We start from the raw sequence: 23,424 nt of genomic DNA on the forward strand, positions 1-23,424 counted from the left end.
TTTTTAAGATCTCATTAATTTCATGAGATATTAACTAGACAAATAAAACCAAGGGACAAAAGAAAGTAAGAAACAGCTACTTCTAATTAATATTTTGATTTTCACAGGGCATATGATATGAGCTTGTCGACTTACAAATCGTTCCTCATTTATAATGATAGTTGACAGTTTGTGACATAGAGATGTTTCCATTTAAGTATCATCGTACTTCTTGTCTTGTTCTTTGTCTTTTTAACAAAATTTATTACAATTTAATATAATATTATCAAATAGTGGGTTGGGTCACTTTTAGTCTGCGTTTCTTCTCGTATTAAGATTAGTTATTTGATTATCAATAGTTTTTTTTTATTAGTTTTTTGGTAAGAATTTTTTATTTGTTGGCTTAGTATGTTTTCTTTTTTCTTTTTACATTACAATAGTTGATTTGATAGAACCAATACTTTCAATGAACGAAAAGTAGGGCCTAAGGCAGTTGGGAGAGATGGTTTCATTTTATATGCACGTGTTATGGTCTGAAAGCTTATTAATTGACATGAATTTGATTCCTCTCCGCCCAGTCTACTCATACAGCCATATATCCACGTGTCCATGTTAAAACATGGCAAGCTCATATAGCCATATACTCACGTGTCCGCGTTAGGACATGGCAACCTAGGTCCCATACTCATGTGAGCGTGAGACACAACTGTATAAGCAGGTGGGTTGGGAGAACCTAGACCCAAATGATATTCATTACAAATATAGATACCCCTTATTACCTTTTCTTTACTCTCCTTTCAGCCGTCCTGGGTTAATTACTAAAAAAGATTAGATTAGATATGTTCAAATGAACCAGGACCATGCTACCTTAACCTTTGCATGATGATCAGTAAGCTTCTGTTCTTTTGTTCATTAATGGAAAGAGCAAATTATATTGGTTCATGTCACATTGATTTCTCAATTTCCGTTTGTGATGATAGACTTCATTGAAAATTTTCTGATACCTATTTTTCTTGGTGTACTTTAGTTTAATTGATCGAGTGAAAGCATCAACTAGAGAATTAAGCACGCATGCATCACTTCTAATTTAATAAAGCACATCTCTGATCAGTGCTTGGCTTCTGTTAACAAGAACGCGTAGCCCATTTTGTTTTTTGCTTTTACCATTTTGAGCTGATAAAGGTTGTATGAACAGGGATTATCAAAATTTGTGAAGAAGGTTAAGATTTTTCCGGAAATGGGATTCCAACTGATAGGGAATGAGCAGGATATTGAGACATTGATAAAGGCCGCGTCTGCTGAGAATGCTGAGCAGATTAATTCTACTATCAAGACGCCCATAGCCTGTGATCTTCAGACCAAAGAACCTGATGATCCTTCCAGCACGGAACCTATTAGTGATGATAATTATGCTTCATGGCTTGTAAGTTCTGTTTAACATTTAGCTGTAATCTTTTTGTCTTCTGGTTGTCTTAAGCTTCCCTTTGAAGTGCTTCTGTAATTGTTTGTCTCTCGTTCTGTGTTACTGCAGAGGAAGTTTCCCTCTGCATTGGACATGTTTGATCAGATGATGAATGCAGCAGAAGGGAAAACCATCGTCGTGTTTTTGGATTATGATGGAACCCTCTCACCCATCGTTGACGACCCTAATCAGGCAATTATGTCGGAGGAGGTAATTGACTTCTGGTAGAAGAGTTTACAGCTAGCTCCCATAGATCTTGTAGATTCTGTGATCTAGGAATTAGAGTGAGTTTGCATTCCAACAAGTCAAATGGCCTTGCCTTGGCGGATCTTGCCAGGCTGGTGCATCTGATGTTGTGGTGCCTGTGTTGCCCAACGTTGGATGAATGCCATATGAATTCCACTAAATCTCAGCAGCACAAATAGCATGTACAGATTATACCAACTTAAGGGAAATTTTTTTTTTCTTTGATCTCAGCCGAACCATTTGTGTGTGATTGAGATCTAATGGAATCCACGTGGCATCCATCTAACGTTGGGCGCCAAAGGCACCACCTTGTCAGATGAACTAAATTAGGGATTTTAATTTGTGGCAGCCTTGCTGCCTGTAGCGAGTGGCCATGACTTCACCACGTATACTATGTTGCATCTAACGATCTGAATCAAAAGTAAAAAGGTTGGTTGGTAATATAAATTTTATTTTTTACATTTATAGATAATTTTTATAAATTTGCAAAAAGAAGTCTCATATTTGGCTCTAAACCTCATTCACCTATCTTTCTTCTCGTAGCCTGCAAACGCATCCAAATCACATTTGAGTTCGAATCGACAACCTGCAGGCTTCACTGATGATTCCTTTTCTCCTCTCTTTGGTTTCTTATCAATTTGGTCTCTTTTTTTTTTGCTTTATGTTTCTTGGTGTCCTCTTGAGATAAACACACAATCTCTCAAACACCACAAATTCAATGGGTTTGATTGATTACACCACTCCCTAGCTTTTCATTATTACAAAGGAAAGGATGAAGAAAGCTGGAGAAATCGAAAAACCCTAAATTGCTGGAGTGAACAAGGGGTTCTTTCTATAAATTTCAAACCATTAAGTGAGATTTTGTAAAATAAACAAATTATATTTACACTTAAATTCTGTATTTTTATTTACGACCGTTGGATTAACATTCAGGTACATGGCATGATTGTAGCAGCCGCTGCCGCAAATTAAAATCCCTAAATTAGCAAGATCCAGCCATTGAGATCTAGAGTGGACATGAATTTAAGTTGGAAATCAATTTCTGATGAAGCAACTACAGTACGGGTGTTCATCCCAAAAAAAAAAAAACTACAGTAGCTAGAATGCTCGTCTATATTCAGTAGCACATAATCTCAATGATCACCTTTTGTTGGAAGGTCCAATTTAAAGTCTTGATGAATGAAGAAGAAAAAAGTTTTCCAAGTATATGAAAGCACCATGTAGATCTATACGACTTCATTTCCAATACCTCAAAATAATGTTTTTATTCCTGGTTGCAGATGCGCTCAGCGGTCAGCGACGTAGCGAAGCATTTTACAACAGCTATTATCAGTGGAAGATGCAGAGACAAGGTAAGAGCTCATGCTCTTTGTGTGTATCATTTCCGTTTGGTCATTTCTCAGTCATCACAACCGAACAGGAAAATCTAACAAAGTAATTGCTTCCATTGCTTATCAGGTTTATGACTTTGTACAGCTAACTGAAATATACTATGCTGGAAGCCATGGAATGGATATTATGGGCCCACAAACTCTCCAGCCGGCCAATGCTGATCACCACACAAATGGCGTTGATCAAAGGGTTAGTTGCTATAAGTAGGTTAAACATCTGAAGTAAACGAGTCAGTGTTGAAAGTTTTCCTGAAATCCTGATTCCATCATAATCTTACTATTAGCATCACACCATTGCTGCTGTCATGTTGTAGGGGAGTGAAATAGTAGTTTTCCAACCTGCCCAGGAGTTCTTACCGACAATTCAAGAGGTAATCGTAAATGGGTTTTGCTTTTTCCGATCTAGCTAGTGTAATCATTTATGCTTATTATCCAGCCATGGCAAATGTTCTATAAGACCTTAATCTGATTCTTCTTTCTTTCATAGATTTTGAAGGCATTGGAAGAAAAGACCAAAACGATACGGGGTGTCAGAATAGAAAACAATAAGTTTTGTGCATCCGTTCACTTCCGGAATATTGATAAACAGGTATGGAATAATTACTCCTTTGAAGCCATCATCTTCCTCATCTGGTAATGCTAACTCAAAGGACTAGGGGACAAAAGTGTGGATTGTTAGAGTCAAGGTTAGGGTTTAATACAAGACTTTGCTTAAAAGTATCCAGTAGCTTTGAAAACTCACACCATCGTTTCTTGTTTTCATTTATAAACAATATTAAGTTTTACGATTAATTAAACTCTTTCATAAAGCCCATTACAACATTAGAATACCTCAACATATAGATCATGTTTTTCTTCTCTTATAGCTACTTAGTTATAGTTGTGACATAAAGCATTCTCAAAAAAAATGCAGGACTATGCTAAACTTGAAGAGCAGGTGAAGTCTGTGCTAAAGGATTACCCAAACTTTCACCTAACAAGGGGTAGAAAGGTATGATAAACATTTGGATTATATATATATATATATATGATAGCTTTATATAAAGAGTTGGAACTAAGTGAAAAATATTTTGATTCTTATTCATTATTTAGGTCATGGAAATACGTCCATCTATAAAGTGGGACAAGGGTCATGCTTTGGAATATTTACTAGAAACTCTTGGGTTTGGTCGAGTTAGATGATGTTCTCCCAATCTACATAGGAGATGATCGAACCGACGAAGATGCTTTCAAGGTGCCTGTTAAAACTCTGAAAGATCAGAGACTACCAATCATGATTAATGTTATTGATGATTCTTTTGCATCTACTTCAATTCATGAGTTAATGTTTGTAAATGAATTAATTACAGGTGATACAACGTAGAGGGCAAGGTTATCCTATCATTGTGTCTTCCATCCCCAAGGTGACCAATGCTTCTTACTCTCTCCGTGATCCATCAGAGGTCATGTCTTTCTTGATCCGACTTGCAAAGTGGAGAAAACATCTCCTTAGGAGAGTTTAGGTATATATTAGACTCCCGTGCATACCCATAGGTTTCTCTCTTTTAAGGATTATTTAATATCAAAACATGGTTGTGAAAGAGAAAGATATAGAAAAACAGAGTATACTGGAAATGAGACAGAAATCATAGGTTTAGATTTCAGACTTACATAACCATCATTGGGATACTTTCAGTTTATTTTCTTCTCTTTTTTATAGGCAGATTATGGAAACCCAGGTGGTTTAATTAAAACCTTCATAGTTACAATTAAATGGCAAATTTGTTGCTTATCTTTTCTTCTTTGTTTTTTTTTCTTGAAAATTTTGCAGCTATATCTCGATATCTTCTTTTGTTGAGAAATTTTTGTACATGTCTCTATTGTATGATTAAAGGGTTGGGGAATGCTTTTTTATTTTTTATTTTTATTTTTTATAAGATTCAAGAGATTGACTATGCCTTGCACCTCAATAGGAGTAATAGAATAGTTGAATGCTGACACGCCTTAAAACAAAAACTTTACACGGAAAAATTATTCTTGGTTTTCTACAATTTTCATGTATATAAATAAATACCAATCCATCTTTATTTTCTCCCTAATAATATTAAGAATCCTAGCCCCACTTCACACCTTAAATATATATATTTTTATTTTTATTATTTACCTTTTTTTAAAGAAAAAAAATGAAAACCAACGGGGTTGGTCCAAGTTTCTCCCTAATAATATTAAGAATCCTAGCCCCACTTCACACCTTAAATATATTTCTTGTGGATGCAATTATCCTTACGGAGATTCATAAAGGAAAAATGAGAACCAACACGGGTCGGTCCACCAGTTTATAAAGCAGGTTGGCAAACCCAAAAAAAAAAGGAAAAAAAAAGAAAAAAGAAAAGAAAAGAAAGAAAGAATGAAAGAGAGAGAATATATAATTTATGTGTCGAACTGACCGATTAGAAATCCTGAGGCCCCACTTTGGCAAACCAAAAAAAAAAAAGGAAAGAAAAGAAAGAAATAATGAAAAATGAGAGAATAAATAATTTATGTATCTTCTGATCATATAAATCCTAGCCCCACTTTACGCCCATGAACACTCATGGGAAGAGATTAGATTCCTCTCTCTCATATATGATGCATGCCAATATCAAGGAGTAACATATAGATCAGCAGAAAAACAGTCAACTTACCTCTTTGTTTCAATATCTATGGACCAATTAGGTGAAAAAGAATCATAAAAACGTGAAATTTTTCCTCCTTCCAATTCCATTTTATAGGGTTTCGGTTGATTCCAATTAATTTCTTCTTAATTCTTGGTTGGCAATCCTAGAAGTGGGCTTGTACCACCATCTCATGGGCCTTGGCCCAATTATTGTAAATCTCAATAAATCTTCTTTTCATTTATTTTTTTGGATTTTTGAACTGAGGTTATATTGAATGTGTACCCTGATTATATCCGAAACGAATAGCTTTTACATATATAATTTAAATATAAAATTAAACTTCACCCTTAAGGCCTTAACCTTCAGGCATCATAAGTGAATGAATTATCTTCGTTGGTCGTCTTCTGTGTTTTGGTGTGGATCTTATATTCAAGGTTTCAGATAAACTGAATAGACAATAGGATTTATGGGTCCGACCCGATTTTAATTTAAGCTCGACTAGAATCGGTTTAGAATCAACACAAACTCTAGAACAAGGTTTAAATTATCTTACGATACTAGTCGATACATATCTATATTTGACACAATCGATACGATACTTCTCAATACCTCGCTCTACTGAATTGTACTAAAATACATTAGTCATAGAATACTTGATACGAGACAATACGTCTCATAAAATCACCTAATTATGAATTCTATAAAATTCGGATCAGTCAACTAAGATCGGCAAGAATCAAGAGGATTAAGAGGATTAGATTAAATCTGATTCTAATTATTAAATTCAAATCATTGCCCTAGTAAGAAGGGTTTAGTAAATGCATAACAAACACCATGCAAGTGGACATTCTTCAAAATTGAGTTAAGTGGTAGGGATGACACCTAGCTCACTATGGTGGTTAGGATTTCACTTTCAGATGATAATTGCCAAAAGTGTTTTAACAATGCATTTGATTCAGTTCAAAGCTTTAATAATAATAATTGAAGTAAAGTCTAAAAGGTCTCTCTGAAAAGGTATTACATCTTTCATCCATGATTGAGATTTCAGTCATAAATTTATGGAAGACTTGGACTCAATCAAGCCGACCATGTCTAGAAAATTTTCTCTTAAAGCAAGAAATCCAAAAATTTCATGATAGAATTTCTAAGAATCGTATGAAATATCTGGACTCAATCAAACCGACCAAGTAGAAAGTATATCTTTTGAGACCAATCAGTCCAATTAGTCTAAGAACAGCTCAACACAGGTCACAACCATAGATTGTAGTTTGATAAAAGGAATTTTGTATTTTTAAAAACTTGTTTAAAATGAAATGAATGTTATCGAGCTTGATTCACTTCCTTGTTAGGCAAAAAATGTATGTATTTTTTCACGTTTTTTTACCATATGATAAGAATCAGGTCTACTTGAGACACACTAGAAATTCCATTTCCAATTCATCTTACCGGCAATACAAATAAAAATAAAAATACAAAATTATTTTTATTGTATAAAAAATATAACAAGAATATACTATAAAAAATAATATAACAAATTACACTCTCACTTTTAAAATGGAGGTTTTAAAGCACTAGTACCTCACTTTATATTTGAAAAACACAAATACCCAATTCATTAAGTGCATAGCATATCTCTATTCAGTTAGTAAAACAGTTAATGCATTGTTTATTTTTCTTTAATTTCAAAAATACTTACCAAAATTTGAGGGAAAAAAATCTAATAACCATGGATATAGTATTTTTCAAACAAAAAGTGAAGTCAGAGATTTATGAGGTGAAACCGGAGATTTCCCCAACACAAAGCAAAGATTTGAACCAAACAATAAATATTTTTAGGATAAATTTGAAATTCATCCAAAATCAACAACCAGATATGGAACCACCTAGGAAGATTTAATCTCAAATTTTGAAACCCAGCAAACCCAAAAGCAACACGAAAAAAGCATTGTTTATTTTCTTAACAAAAATACACCAGAGGGGAAAAATCTAATAACAAGCCATCAAATAACCAGATATAGATTCAACAAAGTAGGTGGCAAATCATGGGTCAACACAATTTGTTCAAAATATAATAATAATAAAAAAGAGCCATACCTCTATTTTTCACCTTCATTTTTTTTAAAATTTTTTTATAAAAGATCCTTCACCAAAACTCAATGTTGCCACTGCTTTAAAATCTCTAATTTGGGGTGTCAACACAATTTGTTCAAAATAATAATAATAATAAAAAAAGAGCACATACCTCTATTTTTCACCTTCAATTTTTTTTAAATTTTTTTTTATAAAAGATCCTTCACCAAAACTCAATGTTGCCACCCCGAAAATCTAATTTCTATTTTATTTAAAAAATTTTTTCATTCCTATCCAAACATAGCATTTGTACGAAATTACTCCAAATGAGCATTATGACCATAAAGTAAAATTTTAGATTGTTGAATCCAAATTTCGATATCGACCGATGGATCTCAACGGTTGATATTGAAAACTCAACTTATATCTCGATCTGATGGATCGAAATGTACAGCTAGACCATCTTGTGCATTAAGTGAAGCAAGCATTAAGTGAAGCAATGTCCGCATCATCTGTGTGGGCTTCGTGTTCCACTTGAATGAGTAATGTAGTACGTGAAGGACACGGAAACATGACACCACGAGGAAATGGGTCCAATGTCAGAAGTGTTAGGACTTTGGACCCAACGAAGAAGAAAAAGTCATGTACTTCCAAAATAAGCCTTTTTCATCTTCTTTAAAGTTAAGAACCTGAAAACGAGCTTCAAGTAGGTACAAACTTCACCTTTTCATACTTATCTTCTACGCGTTCTTCGTTGACTTTTTGTCTCTCCCACCCTCAAATTTCACATGCTTCACACCGACATAACCACGTTGAAGTTAATTTTAAGTCTAAAAGTTTCCAATTCAACTGTTAATTCTAGAAGTTATCCGAAAAATGAAATTGAACTGTTTGGTTTTGTGGTAAGGTGTGAGAACGAGCACTAGAAATCACAAATTGAAATAGAAATAAAATGGAAAGAATGTTAGTGGTGATCCTCTCCATGTAATTTATTTATCGGACATCCTCTTGTCCTCACGGGATGTGGATCCCAGTTTCCTTCTTGATACAGACATGTCTTACGAGAATGAGTCAAGTTACCGTGCATGAGTTTGAGAGGATGGTCACGGACAAGTTGAATGGAAAGGATTTGAACTCAAAGAACAAATAGATCTAATACAGTACTCTATATCCATGGATGAAAAAAGAAGATCTTTTCAATATGTCGGGGGAAAAAAAATCGAAAGTCTCTTAGAATAGCATTATAAGAATTCTCACTCAAACTTATAAGACAAAAAATTCCTAGTCTTATAATGACCTCATAGAAAAATGTAAGATATATATTTATAGACTTTAATTAGATAAATGGGTCACTCAAGGACTAGGCCTCTGCTTTTATCACATATCTTACTAATCGAGTTATTTTGATTAGCCACCAAAATCAGTATAACTCTATCTTTGAAGTCTGGTACAAAAATTTCAGTTATAATAGATGAAGACGTAATTCTTTTTCTCTTTTCTCTCTCTGTAGAAGCATGAAAAGAAATATGAAACAAGACTAATACACCTAACACAAATCTTCTGGTTCCTGAATGAGAATTGTCAAGATTCCTATCCATGGAGAGGGGTGGGGGTGGGGGAGGAAGTTAGGTTTGGTGTTGTTCCCATGGAAACCCAGAAGGGAAAGTGAACCAAACCTTTCTCTCTTTTAAGTTTTTCAAAAAGGATTCTTGCAAGTTGTTACCGTGCACACCAGGTGTTCGAATATTGGCCAGAGAAATTGAAGGTCGTGGGGGTCATAGCGTTGGTCCAGATCGTCCTTCCTGGTACGTGATTTTTGTAATCACCTTTCGTCCTTGTTTATTTACTTCTTGAATCTTCTACTCGACTTGCTTACTGTTCATGTCTTTTCTTTCTTAGTTTCAACTGTAATGCTTGCTTTTTTTTTTTTTTTGATAAACCACTTTAATGCTTACATGTGCCCCACCTTCCTTAACTATGATACATACCTTTCTACTTTGAATAGGAGAAGAAAATTAATCCTCTACTGCATTCAATATTCCTAGATAGGATTTGTGGTTGATTGGTAACACAGCACGGCAAAGTGATGTCAATGATGTGCATGGGTGGGCTTCCTCTTTCTCGACTTTATGTGCAGCTGTGAAGTCTATTTTCCTCAAAACCAGAGGAGAGTAATGAAATCAGTGAAGTGCTGGTTTAGTTTACATTCGCAATAAATTGTATTACCCATGTTGCGTCAAATTCAGATTCTCTATCATGATCGGTTAAGTTTGCACTTTCCTCACGTTTCTTCACAACATATTAAGAGGGATTCATTGGAGGACTCACCTTCAATTTTTCTTGTCCGAATTTAAAATTGGATCCCTTCTTTATGTATGGTGTAGAGGTGTGAGGAAAACAAAGATCTCGTTAGCGTAGAGGACCCCAACTCTCTTACATCATTATCAAATTGTGTTCGATATCTAACTGAAGATGTAATCAGCTAAGGTGGGGAGCAAATGGGTTTTCTAGTCCATTATTGACCCTTTATAAACGAAACCAAGAACCATATCGATACTGTTTCATATAATACACTTTTTTTTGCTTCTGTGAGTTTTCTTGTCGAATTCAAAGGTGGATCCCCCTCTTAATGTTAATGTCGGAGTGATGAAATGTGAGAGAAACAAATCTCTACCTGTCAGGATAAATGATCTCAACTCTCTTACATTGTTATAAATCATGTTCCATATCAAAATCTAGTTAGTATGTAATCAGCTATGGTGGGGAGCAACTGGTTTTCCTGATCCTGTACTTGACTCTGTATAAACGAAACCAAGAACTAAATTCATGTTTGAAGTTGTCATATAATAAGAAACCCAGCCCATGTACCTATACTGTTTCATCCAACGCATTGTCGCTTGCTTTCGTAAGTTTTCTTGTTGACAAACTTAGTAACAGCATTGAAGGGCATTTATGGAAGCGAGGGACTGTAAGTCTGTATCATTAAGATTGTTTCATGTATGGTTGGGTGATCCAGAATTGGAAAATTGTTGGGTACATAATTGATAATATGATTTCAATTCTTGCAACTTGGATGCAAAATTGAAATGATTCTCTGTTTTGACTGAGCCAAGGGTGTATGTATGTTGATTTGGTTTTAGTTTATCAGTCTGCATCTCTTTCATCTTCTCAAAACAAGAGAGGAGAATTATATTTACATATGGGATTACTTACATAGGTCACACTATGAAAAAAATGTATCACCTCACCTACCAATAGGGACAAGAACACACTGTCAAAAGACTGTAGCAAGGAGATCCTAGGCTACCTAACTCAGTGTGACATTTTGACAAACAGTTATGTTGATGATACAAGTCCTATAGCTTACATTAATATCCCAATAAGAATTCTCAGTGGAAGCATTAAGGGGCATTTATGAAAACACGACTGTACCATCTAGTAACAGAGAAAGGAACCCAGCAATGACAACCTGAGATTTAAAATGTGCTAACTGCTAATATAATTGAAAGTCAAAAACTTGTTTGAGGGTTTTTAATGAGTATCCCTAAATGAACTAATGGTGCTAGTCGACTTTGTTTTAGTTTATGAATCTGGTTTGGTTTTATGGTGAAGTTCATTATTAGTTTCCATATAGTAGTTTTGGATTTTTGTTACCAAGGATAAATTAAACTTGAGACACTTAACAAGAACCTAAACCTAGGATATTTTTTCTACCCAAAAGAAAAACCTTAGGATATTTTTGCATTTGAATTTTTAGGTTCCATGCATAGGCCCTTTGCATTATTGGAAAGGCTACGTAAAGGAGAGGTAACAGAAAAGAAAATGAGAGAACTATGTGAAAATTACATTTCTCATTTGGCAAACAAAACCTTTTATAGAAGAATTGTCTTGTTCAACAAGAATATAATATAGTTGTGAATTCCTTTCTTTTCTAGGAAAATGATTGTGGGTTGAACTCAAATGCATCTAGGTGTGAACTCTTTGACTTGACTCATATCATTAGCGTGAACATAGACAAATTAGCAATTAAAGCAGCATTATCTCTATTTGATACAAATATATACGAAATAATCACCACTTCCACGAAAATATAGAATATTTTGAGGATTCAACTAAAAATTTTTGGTATTCATGATAAATAGTAATTGTATATGCCCAAGTAGTATTCTCTTTCTCATAACCCAACTTGAACCCTAGTCATCTCCTTTTTGGATCATCATCGGATCAGTCACGAGAACTAGGAGCCCAGATAATGGAAAGAAGGGAATAAAAGACGGTGTGGAGGAATGGAAGTTCAAACACAAGACTTCCATGATATTACTATCTTTGCATAAAATGCTGTGATCACTTAGCTAAAAACACATTCACTAACCATCCTTTTCTTATCATAGCAAAACTGTGAAATTTTACCAAAAATCAGACCGAAAGAAAAGCTGATTGTCTTTCTTCTATACTTTTAAGGACCACGGATCAAAAAGTGATATGTATGCATGAGTAATAGCAGATTTCTCCTGTATAAAGTAGGGATTTAAATGAACACTTTTCAGCTGACACATAGCATCAACAGAGTCAAAGATCATTAAATAAAAAAAGTAGATTTTCGTCTTCAAATCATAGAAAAAGATGGCCTTACACCTTGCAATATCATACACCTCCAGCCCCGAAAGACATGTTATAGATAGATTCACTTTACCCTAGCACCAGTGAGGAGCACAGAAACCTTAAGAAAGGGCTAAGGACCACACAGAGAAAAATAAAAGTCAGGTAGGTAGGATGGGAAGTTGAAAAAAATCTAAACTTTGAATGACGAAAATGCCCTACCATACTCTCAACTCTTTTGCTAAGAATCCATTGATAACCCATCAAGTGTTTCTGCTTCAAAAAACATCAGAAGTAATTTTGGTTATTTTTTAGGTATTTATTAAAACTTGCTTCTGATGACAAAGTTTGAGTATAGTTCATATGTTTAGAATGTTAAATTCCTTAAGTATTCTTCTCTAAACTCTCTCACTCAAACCTAGTCTACGCCTAGCTTTTGCCATGCCGTTGTGGCACTGTTTCTTGAAGCATAATTTTTTTTTTATAAACGGATCCTAAATTAGCATTATTTTTAGTGTTCTGAGTTCAAACAAAAAAAAAGTTCACAGGAAATTCAAGTGGCATTCACGTAATTAGACAAGGGAAGCTAACAACAGGAGAGGAAGCGAAGCCATTCTCTGACTATAAATACTAATCTCAGGGACCTAGCTAGAAAGCAGAAGCTTCACTCCTCCCTTGTTCTGTCTCTCTGAGATTTTAGTTTACAAGACCTTAGATGCTGAGAGCTCCCTAGTTCTACCGTACTTTGCTCATATTGTTGCCTTTCAGGCCCGAATTCTATTTTCTCCACTCTAATTTCTTGCTCGAAGTTTCATGATCCACATTTTTTTCTTCGGATCATTAGATTTTGCAACTACAATTCACTCCAATCTCCGCCTATCCATCATAGAACAGAGAGAATTTTTTTTTCAGACTCTCTCTGTATTCAAATTTTCTGTTAGCCACCAGAAGAAATGCAAAGCAGCATAGATATCGGTGCACCACTTTCTTTCATGGACGGCGTTTCTGTTCACTTGTCCCTATCCGAAGCCTTACAAACAGGTGGAACAAACCCATTTGATTCAATCTTCTGTAATGGTCCAATTCCAAACGCCATGAGCAGTCAAGCACAGGAGCCGTTAGGTTCCTCTGTTTATCTTCGCCAGAAGGAGCTGCTCCAAAAATTCAGCGAGGAAAGCAGGGCTAATGGTGCGATTGCCTTTGATCGAACATTATTGAACTTCCCTTATCCAAGGGATATTCAAGATTACAAATTTACCAGTGCAAATGCAAATTTGATTTCATCTAAGAAGAAGCTCTACAGAGGAGTGAGGCAGAGGCACTGGGGGAAATGGGTTGCCGAGATTAGACTTCCACAGAACAGGATGAGAGCTTGGTTGGGGACATATGAATCTGCTGAAGCAGCCGCGTATGCATACGATCGTGCTGCGTATAAACTACGAGGTGAATATGCTCGCTTGAATTTCCCTAACCTCAGAGATGGGGATAAATTGGGATTTGCAGATTCTGCCCAACTGAGTGCTGTGAAATCTTCTGTTGATGCCAAAATTCAGGCCATCTGTTTAAGGCTAAGGAAAGAGAAACCAAATAAAGGGAGTGCTACCCGTAAAAGAATCACTCGTGATGGAAGCAGAGGCAATGCTGAAGGGGACCCCATTGGTGAAGAGAGCGAGAAGAGAAGAAGGATAGACTCATCATCTTCGCCATCGTCGTCTTCATCATTAGTTCCTGGTGAGAATTGTTGTGAAGATATGTTTTCACCATCAAATTCAGAAGAGGAGGTTCCGAGGATCGGTAACTCCTCGTCCTCTGTTTTCACAGACTGTCCAGCAGTTGCAGAGGAGGTTGGCTTTGGTTTTGAGGATTATTCTCTCGCCAGGTTCCCATCTTTCGATCCAGAGTTGATCTGGGAAGTTCTTGCCACTTAATTTGAGTCTTCACTCTTTCAAGTCCATCGTTTTGAACAAAACTTTCGAAGATTTGGTCTTTAGTAATTACCGGTAGTAGCTTTTTTTAATGGACTAGCTTGAGATGTTATATCCTTTTTTTTGGCCAGAATGAGATGTTATATCCATCTCTTCATCATTTCATTCCAAACCTTAATTTTAAAAGGTTCAGATTCTCAGCAAGTAATTTTGATGGTAGAGTATCTTTTCTTTTTATTTGGGTTTGGCTGAAGAAGAAGAAGCTTTGAGGACTATTGGGCATATTAATGTTGCAGCAGATTTCAAGTACGGCTGTGTTTGAATCGGTAGGTAGTAATTATGTTAATATATCCCACGAAAGTAAGAACGCACGCACTCAAGGTTTTTTTTTTTTTTCGCTTGTCATTTTGATATATTGAAAAAATAATATAAGAAATATTCATAATAATAAGTAATTTAATAGTATAATATAAATAAGTATGTTATGTACCTTGCAAATGCAAATATAAATTTTAAATCTAAATTATTTAAAAATTTTATTGACTTTGTAAGTATAATTTATTAAATTTAAAATATATCTTTAAGTTACCTTTGTGATAGACTTTAGGATATTATCACTTCATGTTGGATACAAAAAGCCCAAAAATGAAAATGTACAAAATAATCCATAAAATCCAACAAAGTACATATCAGTCGAGTGACCACCTGGTTCCTTCCTAGTAAGAATTAGTGTGTTGTCTACCAAGAACCGTATTCAGTTTCAATTACAAGAGATCTAGACCGACATGCACCTTAGTGGCTGTGTCAGGGTGGCCAGATGACGACCTGGCTTGCTTTCCTGCTGCTTGGATCTGCTTGGCTGGAGAATATCTACCTCGCTTTCAGGAAATACCCAGTGAACCCAGTAGTTGATTCAGAATACAACAAGACTGGGGGAACAACCGATCGAAGCTTTGCAAGAATTGAAACACAAAATATAAGAATCTGTGTATCCATACAAAAGGGAAAGGAACTTCTCCACAGCAAAGCAATAACTCTCGGCTAGTTTAATGCACTTTATGCCGCTTGAAAATGGGTTTCCTCATCTGGATAAAGTTAAGCTGAATGCTCTAGCTTTGCCCTCAACTTGAGCACGCATGCTTGAATCAAGTAACGTGGAAGTTCTTTCTATTTGGAGCGGAGACCAGGGACATTTTTGAGACCCATTTTCCCTAGGACCAGTTTTGGAATGGCAGGAGGGTTGTCCAGCCCCATACTCCTGCTGAACTCGTTAGCAAGCTCCACAAGCCGGCACTTGTTACGACCAATAGTTTTAACAGAATTGTAGTACCCAAGCCATGCTTGGTATGCTGCTGCTTTGTTCTTCATCTCTACATGTGACAGTGCCTTTTCAACCTGCTCACAAATTGAGTACATAGAGGAATCAAAATCAGTTCCAAGACCTAGTCAAGATTAAAAGTTCTGGGGGTGGCTTTAATGAGTCCACGGAGCCTCAATGTGCCATAATTGAATGCTTTAGAATAGGGGCAGTATCAAAAAATAATAAATAAATAAAATAAACTAAAACCAAATTTTAGTATGATCAGATATTCTTAAACATCAGTGTGGTTAGCATTTTAAGATTATATAGATGATAGGACAGAGCTAAGTCTGTTATCTTCATAGAAATAAGAATGGATTTCAATGAATAAAACAAGAATTAGTAGAACTTTCACAGGTGAAGCAACCAAACCTATCTCAAGCCAACAAAGATTAATCAATTTTCTCCGCTCCATTGTAGTAATTTCCCCCCTAATTTGGGGGTTAAAAGGAGATATAAGATATGAACAAGGAGTCTTGAACCCCAAGACCTCCTGGTAGCAATGGCCTTTCTCGGCACCACAAGCTACCAGATCCATTATTCCCTTGTAACATACAACACAAGTGTTATCCCAACTAAACGGGGTTTGACTACATGGATCCTCGCCTTCCAATTCATCTTTATTTCTGACTACACAATCAGGTGAGTATTCACTTCCTTCAAAGGGGGTCAGTCTCGAGATGATTGCTCCCACAATACCAGAACACCCACTCCCAGAATACCAGAAATGCATTCAACCCAAGATTTTGTTCCTACTTAGATCTTGTTCAAGAATGAGGTAGCTCACAGAAGAAGACAACTAATGATTTGGCCAACCCATGGTTCGTGCCTTGCATTAAATTTTAGAAACATAAAAATATGAAACTACACTCCTCTAAACTTACAGTTTCCAGCTTGTCAGACTCTTTGGCAAATATATTTACGATATAATATCAACACCCCCTCTCTCCCAACGCAAAAAAGAAGCTTGGTTGTAAAATTTGACAAATTTTTGAAAGCCAACCAAAACAGAAAGCTCAAGAAATACTCACTTTCTTCCTGGTGTCTGGATCTACTGAAGGTATTGGAGCCTTTTCCATTGGCAAATCCTTGATATTGGATAAGAAGAAATCCTCCCATGGGGCCAACAACAATATGCCCTGCCCTTCTTTCCCTTTCCGGCCAGTTCTACCCAGTCTATGAATATACTGTTCTCGATCCGAAGGCAAGCCAAGCTGCAATTAGAACAAACGGTTGAGGTGCAAGACCAAAACAAAAGATGCTCATAAATATACAAGAAATCATGCAAGTCTCGATGCAAAACAAATATTAGCCATCCAATGTCTCACTAAATTGAAGCAGCTAATCCTTAAAAGTTAATAGGATTCCTCAATTAAGCATTGAGGGCATAAATGTTGTTCAACACAGAGATAAATTTGGCTACAACAACATTATCTTCTTGCTGCTTTGACAAACCAAAGGATGTAGACCCACATCACCATCTTTTATTAAGCTCCTGAATTCAGTTTTATGAAACTAATGATATTGTTTAATATGTATTACAATTTTTTTCTCCCAGGAAGTGGGGATCCATTAACCCCATTTACATTATGTTTAAGCTTGATGTTCATAGAATTACATAACTGGCATTTCCCAATTTTAACTATCTTTTTCTCCCAGGAAGTGGCACAAAGAGAATTAACAACTCGCTACCTATTCATCCAACCCCCCCCCCCCAAAATAAATAAATAAATAAATTTGTGTTACCTGTATCACGAGAGTAACATCTGGATAATCAACTCCACGTGCAGAAACATCAGAGGTCACCAGAATCAGACCCTTTGACTTGCGAAATTCATCAGAGACTCTGGTTCTATAACTCTGTGGCTTTCTTGAATGGATCTCCCTTACGTTCAAGTTCAGTTCCGAAAGAAGGTCAGCCACAAGTTTTGTAACCATTGCAGTTGTGCAGAAAAGTAGAACCTGCAATATACCAGGAAGAACAGATGGATCATCCATTCTTGGGAAGGAGCATCGTACAGACCCTTACATTATTGTCCAACAGAAGTAATATAATTTTTGGGTTTACAACTACCACGACAACAAATTCAGCTTTATCCCTACTTAATGGGGAAACAAAACAAAGTAGACCAACTTGTAAACAAAAGAAAATTGAAGAAAAAAGGACGGAAAATGAGATAGAATGAACCCTTTTCTCTTCTTTTTTTTTTTTTTTTTTTGTGGGGGGGGGGGGTTGGGGGAAGGTAAGAGAAGTGGGCAGAGCCAGCAAGTCACAAAAGACAAGAGACCAAAAATGATCCTTTGGTTAGTAACAACCTTAAAAAACCATTTTCAGAAACCTTTGGCAGTTAACTTGAACAAATCATCATGATAAGAAGACAAATGAAGAACCGTACGAGTGAAGGGGACAATCACAAATACCTTAACTGAAATTCTAGAGAACATGATCTGGGATAGTTAAGTACCTTGTAGTCAACGTCCTCAGAAATATGCTCTTTGAGAAGAACATATAGTAGAGAGAAATGCTTGTCCAATGAAGCAATTAGATGCATCTGCTTCACCTGAAACAATACCAAAGTTATTTAAAAAAAATGTCAATTAGGTTCTAAACAATAAGCATATAGGTGGATAAGTACACATCAAGTGTCCACCTGGGAGTGTGTTTCTTCGCTACCCTCTTCCACTGTGCTAATAAACTCGTGATCTCTTTTCAAAGCAATATGACAGATTTGGCGGACCTGCATAAGCATTAGATAGCACATTAGAAGTCTATACCAAAGCTACAAGATGCGTTTTGTAATGGGTGACGACGAGTCAACCTCTTCTGGAACAGTAGCTGAAAATAGAAGTGTTTGGCGTTGTTTTGGAACAGCAGCAATGATTTTCTCAATGTCTTTCCGAAATCCCATATCTAATAGATGGTCAGCTTCATCAAGGACAAGCACTTTTACTCCCATGAGCCGAGTTGCCAACCCAGGTGTATTCTCAATATGGTCTCTAAGCCTTCCAGGAGTGGCTACTAGAATCTGCAGGTTCACAAAGGCAGATTAGTACAATTCCAGTCAAATTCATGATGTCAGAATCCCCAACCAAATGCGAGTTGAACCTCCTCCTCTTCACACATGATAGCTCACCTGACAAGGGCTTGCCTTCATACGTTTCTGTTCTAGAGGAAGTCTTGTGCCTCCAATTACAACCTGTACACCAATCGAAGGATGATACTTCAACAGGGTATTAGCCTCTGAGGCTGCTTGATTTGCAAGCTCTCTAGTTGGGCATATGACAAGTACAAGGATTGGGGGTCTCTTCTGATCACGATCGACTGGAGGTGATTTTACAACTACTTCAATAGCGGGAAGCTGAAACCAAGAATTAACAGTAAGCATGAAGAAACTTCTGGCATCTCTTACATGAGTTTTAAACAATCAAACAGTGATTTAATAGCCAACACCGCACCATCGAAAACCCAAAATGGTGCACTTTACCAGAAATGCTACAGTTTTCCCAGTGCCTGTCTTTGCCTTAGCCAAAACATCCTTGCCTGAAGAACGAAAATGAACAACAGAACAATGTCATCATTCTAACCAATGGACAAAACATATAGTTAGGCACTGAATAAATCACACAGGTGAAGTATAAAAAGGTACCAGTAACAAATGAAGCAATTTCCACATGCATTTGTGATTAATTTAAACTTAAAAAATTTAGGTAATTCCTCTAGCCATGGTAATTATTTCTTCCAGACAAATAACAGTAGACTTCTACTGATTTGCAAAGTAAAATGCAGTATTCATCTCATACAAAGACAGCCAGAATATCTGCCATTTCATTTGCTGGCTTCCAGCTAAACAAGCAAATCACCTGTGAAGCAGGCAATATATCGTTTATAGGCTTTAAGGTCTTACTTGGAATAAGATCTAGACTATGCTTGGCCTTCGTTAAAACTACTTCACATGGTTATTTTCAGACTGCCCCTATCACTTTTGACTCCTTCCGTTGAGATCATATTCCTCCTCCTTACCGGAGCATTCCTAGCCCTCTATTGAACTCGAACATACCATCTCAAACAACTCTTTCGGAGCTTGTCATTGATCAAGGCAATTTCCAAGTCAACTCTACTGCTTAGGTTCAGCATTACTGCCCAACTAATATTATCAATCAGAACCATGTAAGATGCAAAAATTTGCCACTACACCCCCTTTGTATATAAACAAATTTAGCACAGGCAACTACAGCCACAAACCAAAGATAACTGTTATAACTGAAAGTGCAAGGAGTTATTAAGTTCATGGTTGGTAATAGTCATACTTCGATAATCCAAAAGAACAAAAGTAAGGTTATGAACTTCGCTTAAAGAATTCAACCTCTCAGAATGACAGGGAGAGTAGCCTCCTGCACCATGGTCAGTCGTTCATATCCAGCATCTTTAACTCCTTTTAGCGAAAGTGGGAAGAGGGAACATTGATCAAACCTGCACACACAATAAATAGAACACTTAGCTAATAGATCTAAAGAAGTCTAGCATATGACAGTAGAGAGTAAAGGAAATGAAGTTTCCAAAGGTGTCATAAATTATTAAGCCACAGTAAGAACTTAAACTCCAAGGACTTCGGCATGTCACTTATCCATATTTCAGGTGAGGAATTTACAAAATCCTGTGAACCATGTTCTCGTTTTCATGCTATAATGCAAAACAGGGCCATCGTTATTAGACTCTCAATGGTACTGCAGGTCAAATAGAGAACTTCTATATTAAATATTGAGCAAAACGACTTCACTTAACAATATATTGTGAAGTGTGAATGTTTCTCTTGGCCATTTTCCATCATATCATCTGGCCAATATGAAAGGTTGAACCATTGCAGGACAGACAAATCCCATTTTCTAGTAATGAGATTTAATAGTAGCACCACTATATTCTTCATGCTGCAGTTAGTCTCACTAAAGTTAAAAGTAAGCAAATGTGGATCAAAGAAATGCTAGGATCAGATATCCAGATCCAATGTTCATATGTATAAAAGATATTATCCTAAGCTTCAACATCACCTTCGTATGATATCATATTTAGCCCAATAATGAAAGCTGAAGACACAAATACTGCACAGACTTAACATTTTAAAATTTGGGGCCTATATTGATTTGTGTTCCTAACCAGGTTGAAAGGTCCAATTTCTCAAATTCATCTCTGTTCGTATTCCACTAGAACAGTATGGTAGACAAATTTGAGTGGAAGTGACAATTTACCTAGTCTGACTCAGATAAGAGTCAGTTTTCCCGGTTGTACTCTTAGGCATTGGCTGCCCATTAATTTCTTTCCCAGACAGAGAAGTTGCAGTCTTTGATAGGTCCTTATCATTATCTTCCTCGCTATCTTCCGCACTCAGCAATTCTTCGGTACTGTCTCTCAAATCCTCACCCTCATCCTCTGACATTGTACGAGCTCGTTTTGAACTTCTCCCTCCTATCTGCAAATTTCCATCCCTCCGTCCCTTTCTTCCACCTTCCTTCGCTTCAGAAGAAATTGCACCTCGAGATTTGAGATCCCTCCTTCTCGGAGAAAACTCTTTTGTCTCATCTTCCTCTGATTCACCACGAATAAGTCTCTTAGAACGAGACCCAGTCATGCTCCGGGAACTTCTCCCATTAGCAATGCTGAAGTCGTCCGAATCACTGCCTCTTGGACCTTTTGTAGACAAACCCACACCTCCCCCGCGTCTCTCGTTTTTCTTGGAGGAAAATGAAACCCCACCATTTTCCCCAGTTCTACTCCTACTTCTGTTATCTAAATCATCTTCACTTTCACTGGTGAATCCAACACGAAAAGAATCAGTCTTAAGTTCACTGATCCAATCACTGAGCTCGGCTTCATCCTCGACAAGGCTCTTTACCTTTCTCCCAGCCTCAAACTCTCTCCTCTCCACCCCAGAACCACGCGAGAACTCTGAGGAAGCTTTAGGAGCAGAAGAGTCGAACCCATTTCGAGGGTCAAACGAGCGATTCGAAAACCCTCGAACATTAAAATGATCATTCTGTATAGCGTATATTAACTTGAAGGGGAAGACTCGTCGGAGAATGGAGGTTCTCCGTGACGATGAAAAGCTCCTGGCCTCACGGCTCATGTAGGAGAAACCGCGAGAGGAGACAGAGGCGTTGAGCAGGCGAAGAGGAAGAAACCAACCGAGCATAACCTCAACAACACCAGAGTAGGGAAGAGGCGTGAGTAGCTACGAAATTTTAGTTTTACGAATATAATCTCTGCAAAGCATTCACAGAAAACAAGGAATTTTCAGTTCGATGAGAATTCAGGGTTTTAGGCTTTTAGCCTTTTGGCGTACGGTGGCGGGTATCGGTATACGTTGTCTGTATCAGTGCTCATATCGGTATCGGTATCGGCAGCCGCTGTAATCTGCACCCGGTCTGACCATTTTACCCCTCAAATTGCATACAACTTTAACGTTGGCGGAAAATTTTGGAGTCCAAATCACCTCCTTGTTAGGGGAAACAATGTGCTCTACTTCTCAAATACACCGCAAGGGTAGGACCCTGAAATACCGATTAGATCCCACTTTTAATTCATTTTAACAATATTCAAAGATAGATCACATCATTATTGTGTGATTGGAAAGCATCACGGGTGCATATTGTGCTCCCATGACTGACTAGACGGTGACCCCATTTGAAAATTTGCATTCAGCTCAAGCTCATGTGTAGAGATGAGGAGTCGAGAACAAAAAGGCTTGATAATGTAAGGGTTTGCTACTATAGTTGTTCCCACCATCATCTCCGTGGTTTTGAAATGACAAAATTGGATCAAACTCCTCTGTTAAGATAATACCAGTGAGGACTGAGGACAACAAAAATGAAAAGAATGAGGAAGGAAAATAGCAAGTGAGGACTGAGGACAACAAAAATGAAAAGAAAAAACAGCTCGTAGAAGAAACGAGAGGCAAGAAAAATTGACATGAGGCTACAAATCTACATTCAACCCAAGATTTTGCTTCGGATCTTGTTCAAGAATGAGGTAGCTAGCTCACAGAACAAGACAAAGAGTTTGGCCATCCCATGGTTCTTGCCTTTCATTAAATTTTAGAAGCATAAAAATATGAAACAAGAATACTCTAAACTTGCAGTTTCCAGCTTGTCAGACTCTTGGCAAATATTTTTATGATATCCTCTTTCCCAAAGCCAAAAAGGAAGCTTGGATGTAAAATTTGACAAATTTTTGAAAGCCAACCAAAACAGAAAGCTCAAGAAATACTCACTTTCTTCCTGGTGTCTGGATCTACTGCAGGTATTGGAGCCTTTTCCGTTGGCAAATCCTTAGACTCTAGATAAGAAGAAATTAATCCTCCCATGGGGCCAACAACAATAATACCCTGCCCTAAGGATTAATGTTGGCCCCATTAAATCATTGTTTTCTAGAATGTCAATTTTCTTTTATTTCTAGGAGGTCCAAGCATGTTGCAGACCAACTAGCAAGGCGGGCCGAGTCGGTTGCAAACACGATTGAATGGCCTTTATCTGCTCCTTCGCTTCAGAAGCTATGTATCTTTGTTTCCTCAGTATTCAATAATTGGCTTTGCTCCCAAAAAAAAGTGATTTGGCATATGGTTTGAGAGGGCTAATCTATAATCTTCACCTCTCTTCTGTTGTTGTGAAGTGCGAACCATGGCTTGATTACATGGTTCAGCCCCATTGTGAACCTACGCCATTTGTGTTAGGTTGAGCTAGGGCATTTATACCCTGTGGCTCGATT

General features: G+C 36.9%; 1 protein-coding gene and 2 pseudogenes across 1 annotated transcript; 2 read left to right on the plus strand and 1 right to left on the minus strand.

Annotated features, from left to right (window-relative positions):
• Positions 1-1,216: 1,216 nt before the first annotated feature.
• On the plus strand, positions 1,217-4,580 carry LOC149014141 (putative trehalose-phosphate phosphatase C; annotated as a pseudogene).
• Positions 4,581-13,056: 8,476 nt separating this feature from the next.
• Positions 13,057-14,776, plus strand: LOC149014142 (ethylene-responsive transcription factor ERF061 pseudogene; annotated as a pseudogene).
• A 271-nt stretch (positions 14,777-15,047) lies between these two features.
• On the minus strand, positions 15,048-21,942 carry LOC149014143 (DEAD-box ATP-dependent RNA helicase 31-like). Its single transcript, XM_089158896.1, has 10 exons — positions 20,913-21,942; positions 20,033-20,139; positions 19,154-19,209; positions 18,803-19,027; positions 18,488-18,694; positions 18,320-18,406; positions 18,134-18,229; positions 17,415-17,630; positions 16,700-16,882; positions 15,048-15,703 (listed from the first exon to the last, which is right to left on the minus strand). The coding sequence occupies exons 1-10, from the start codon at positions 21,851-21,853 to the stop codon at positions 15,476-15,478; spliced, it is 2,346 nt and encodes a 781-aa protein (XP_089015022.1). The 5' UTR covers positions 21,854-21,942; the 3' UTR covers positions 15,048-15,475.
• Positions 21,943-23,424: the final 1,482 nt, after the last annotated feature.

This window comes from Hakea prostrata, chromosome 6 (assembly GCF_041222555.1).
Source record: "Hakea prostrata isolate BN-2017 chromosome 6, UWA_Hpros_2, whole genome shotgun sequence".
Classification (NCBI taxonomy): domain Eukaryota; kingdom Viridiplantae; phylum Streptophyta; class Magnoliopsida; order Proteales; family Proteaceae; genus Hakea; species Hakea prostrata.

What these genes read in the sequence shown, in the direction of transcription:
- LOC149014143 (XM_089158896.1), bottom strand. Translation starts at nt 21,853, where the DNA reads ATGCTCGGTTGGTTTCTTCCTCTTCGCCTGCTCAACGCCTCTGTCTCC. An exon ending in TCTTATCTGAGTCAGACTAG is followed by an intron (nt 20,140 to 20,912) that starts GTAAATTGTCAC and finishes TTGTGTGTGCAG; the next exon opens with GTTTGATCAATGTTCCCTCT. An exon ending in GGAAAACTGTAGCATTTCTG is followed by an intron (nt 19,028 to 19,153) that starts GTAAAGTGCACC and finishes TCTTGGTTTCAG; the next exon opens with CTTCCCGCTATTGAAGTAGT.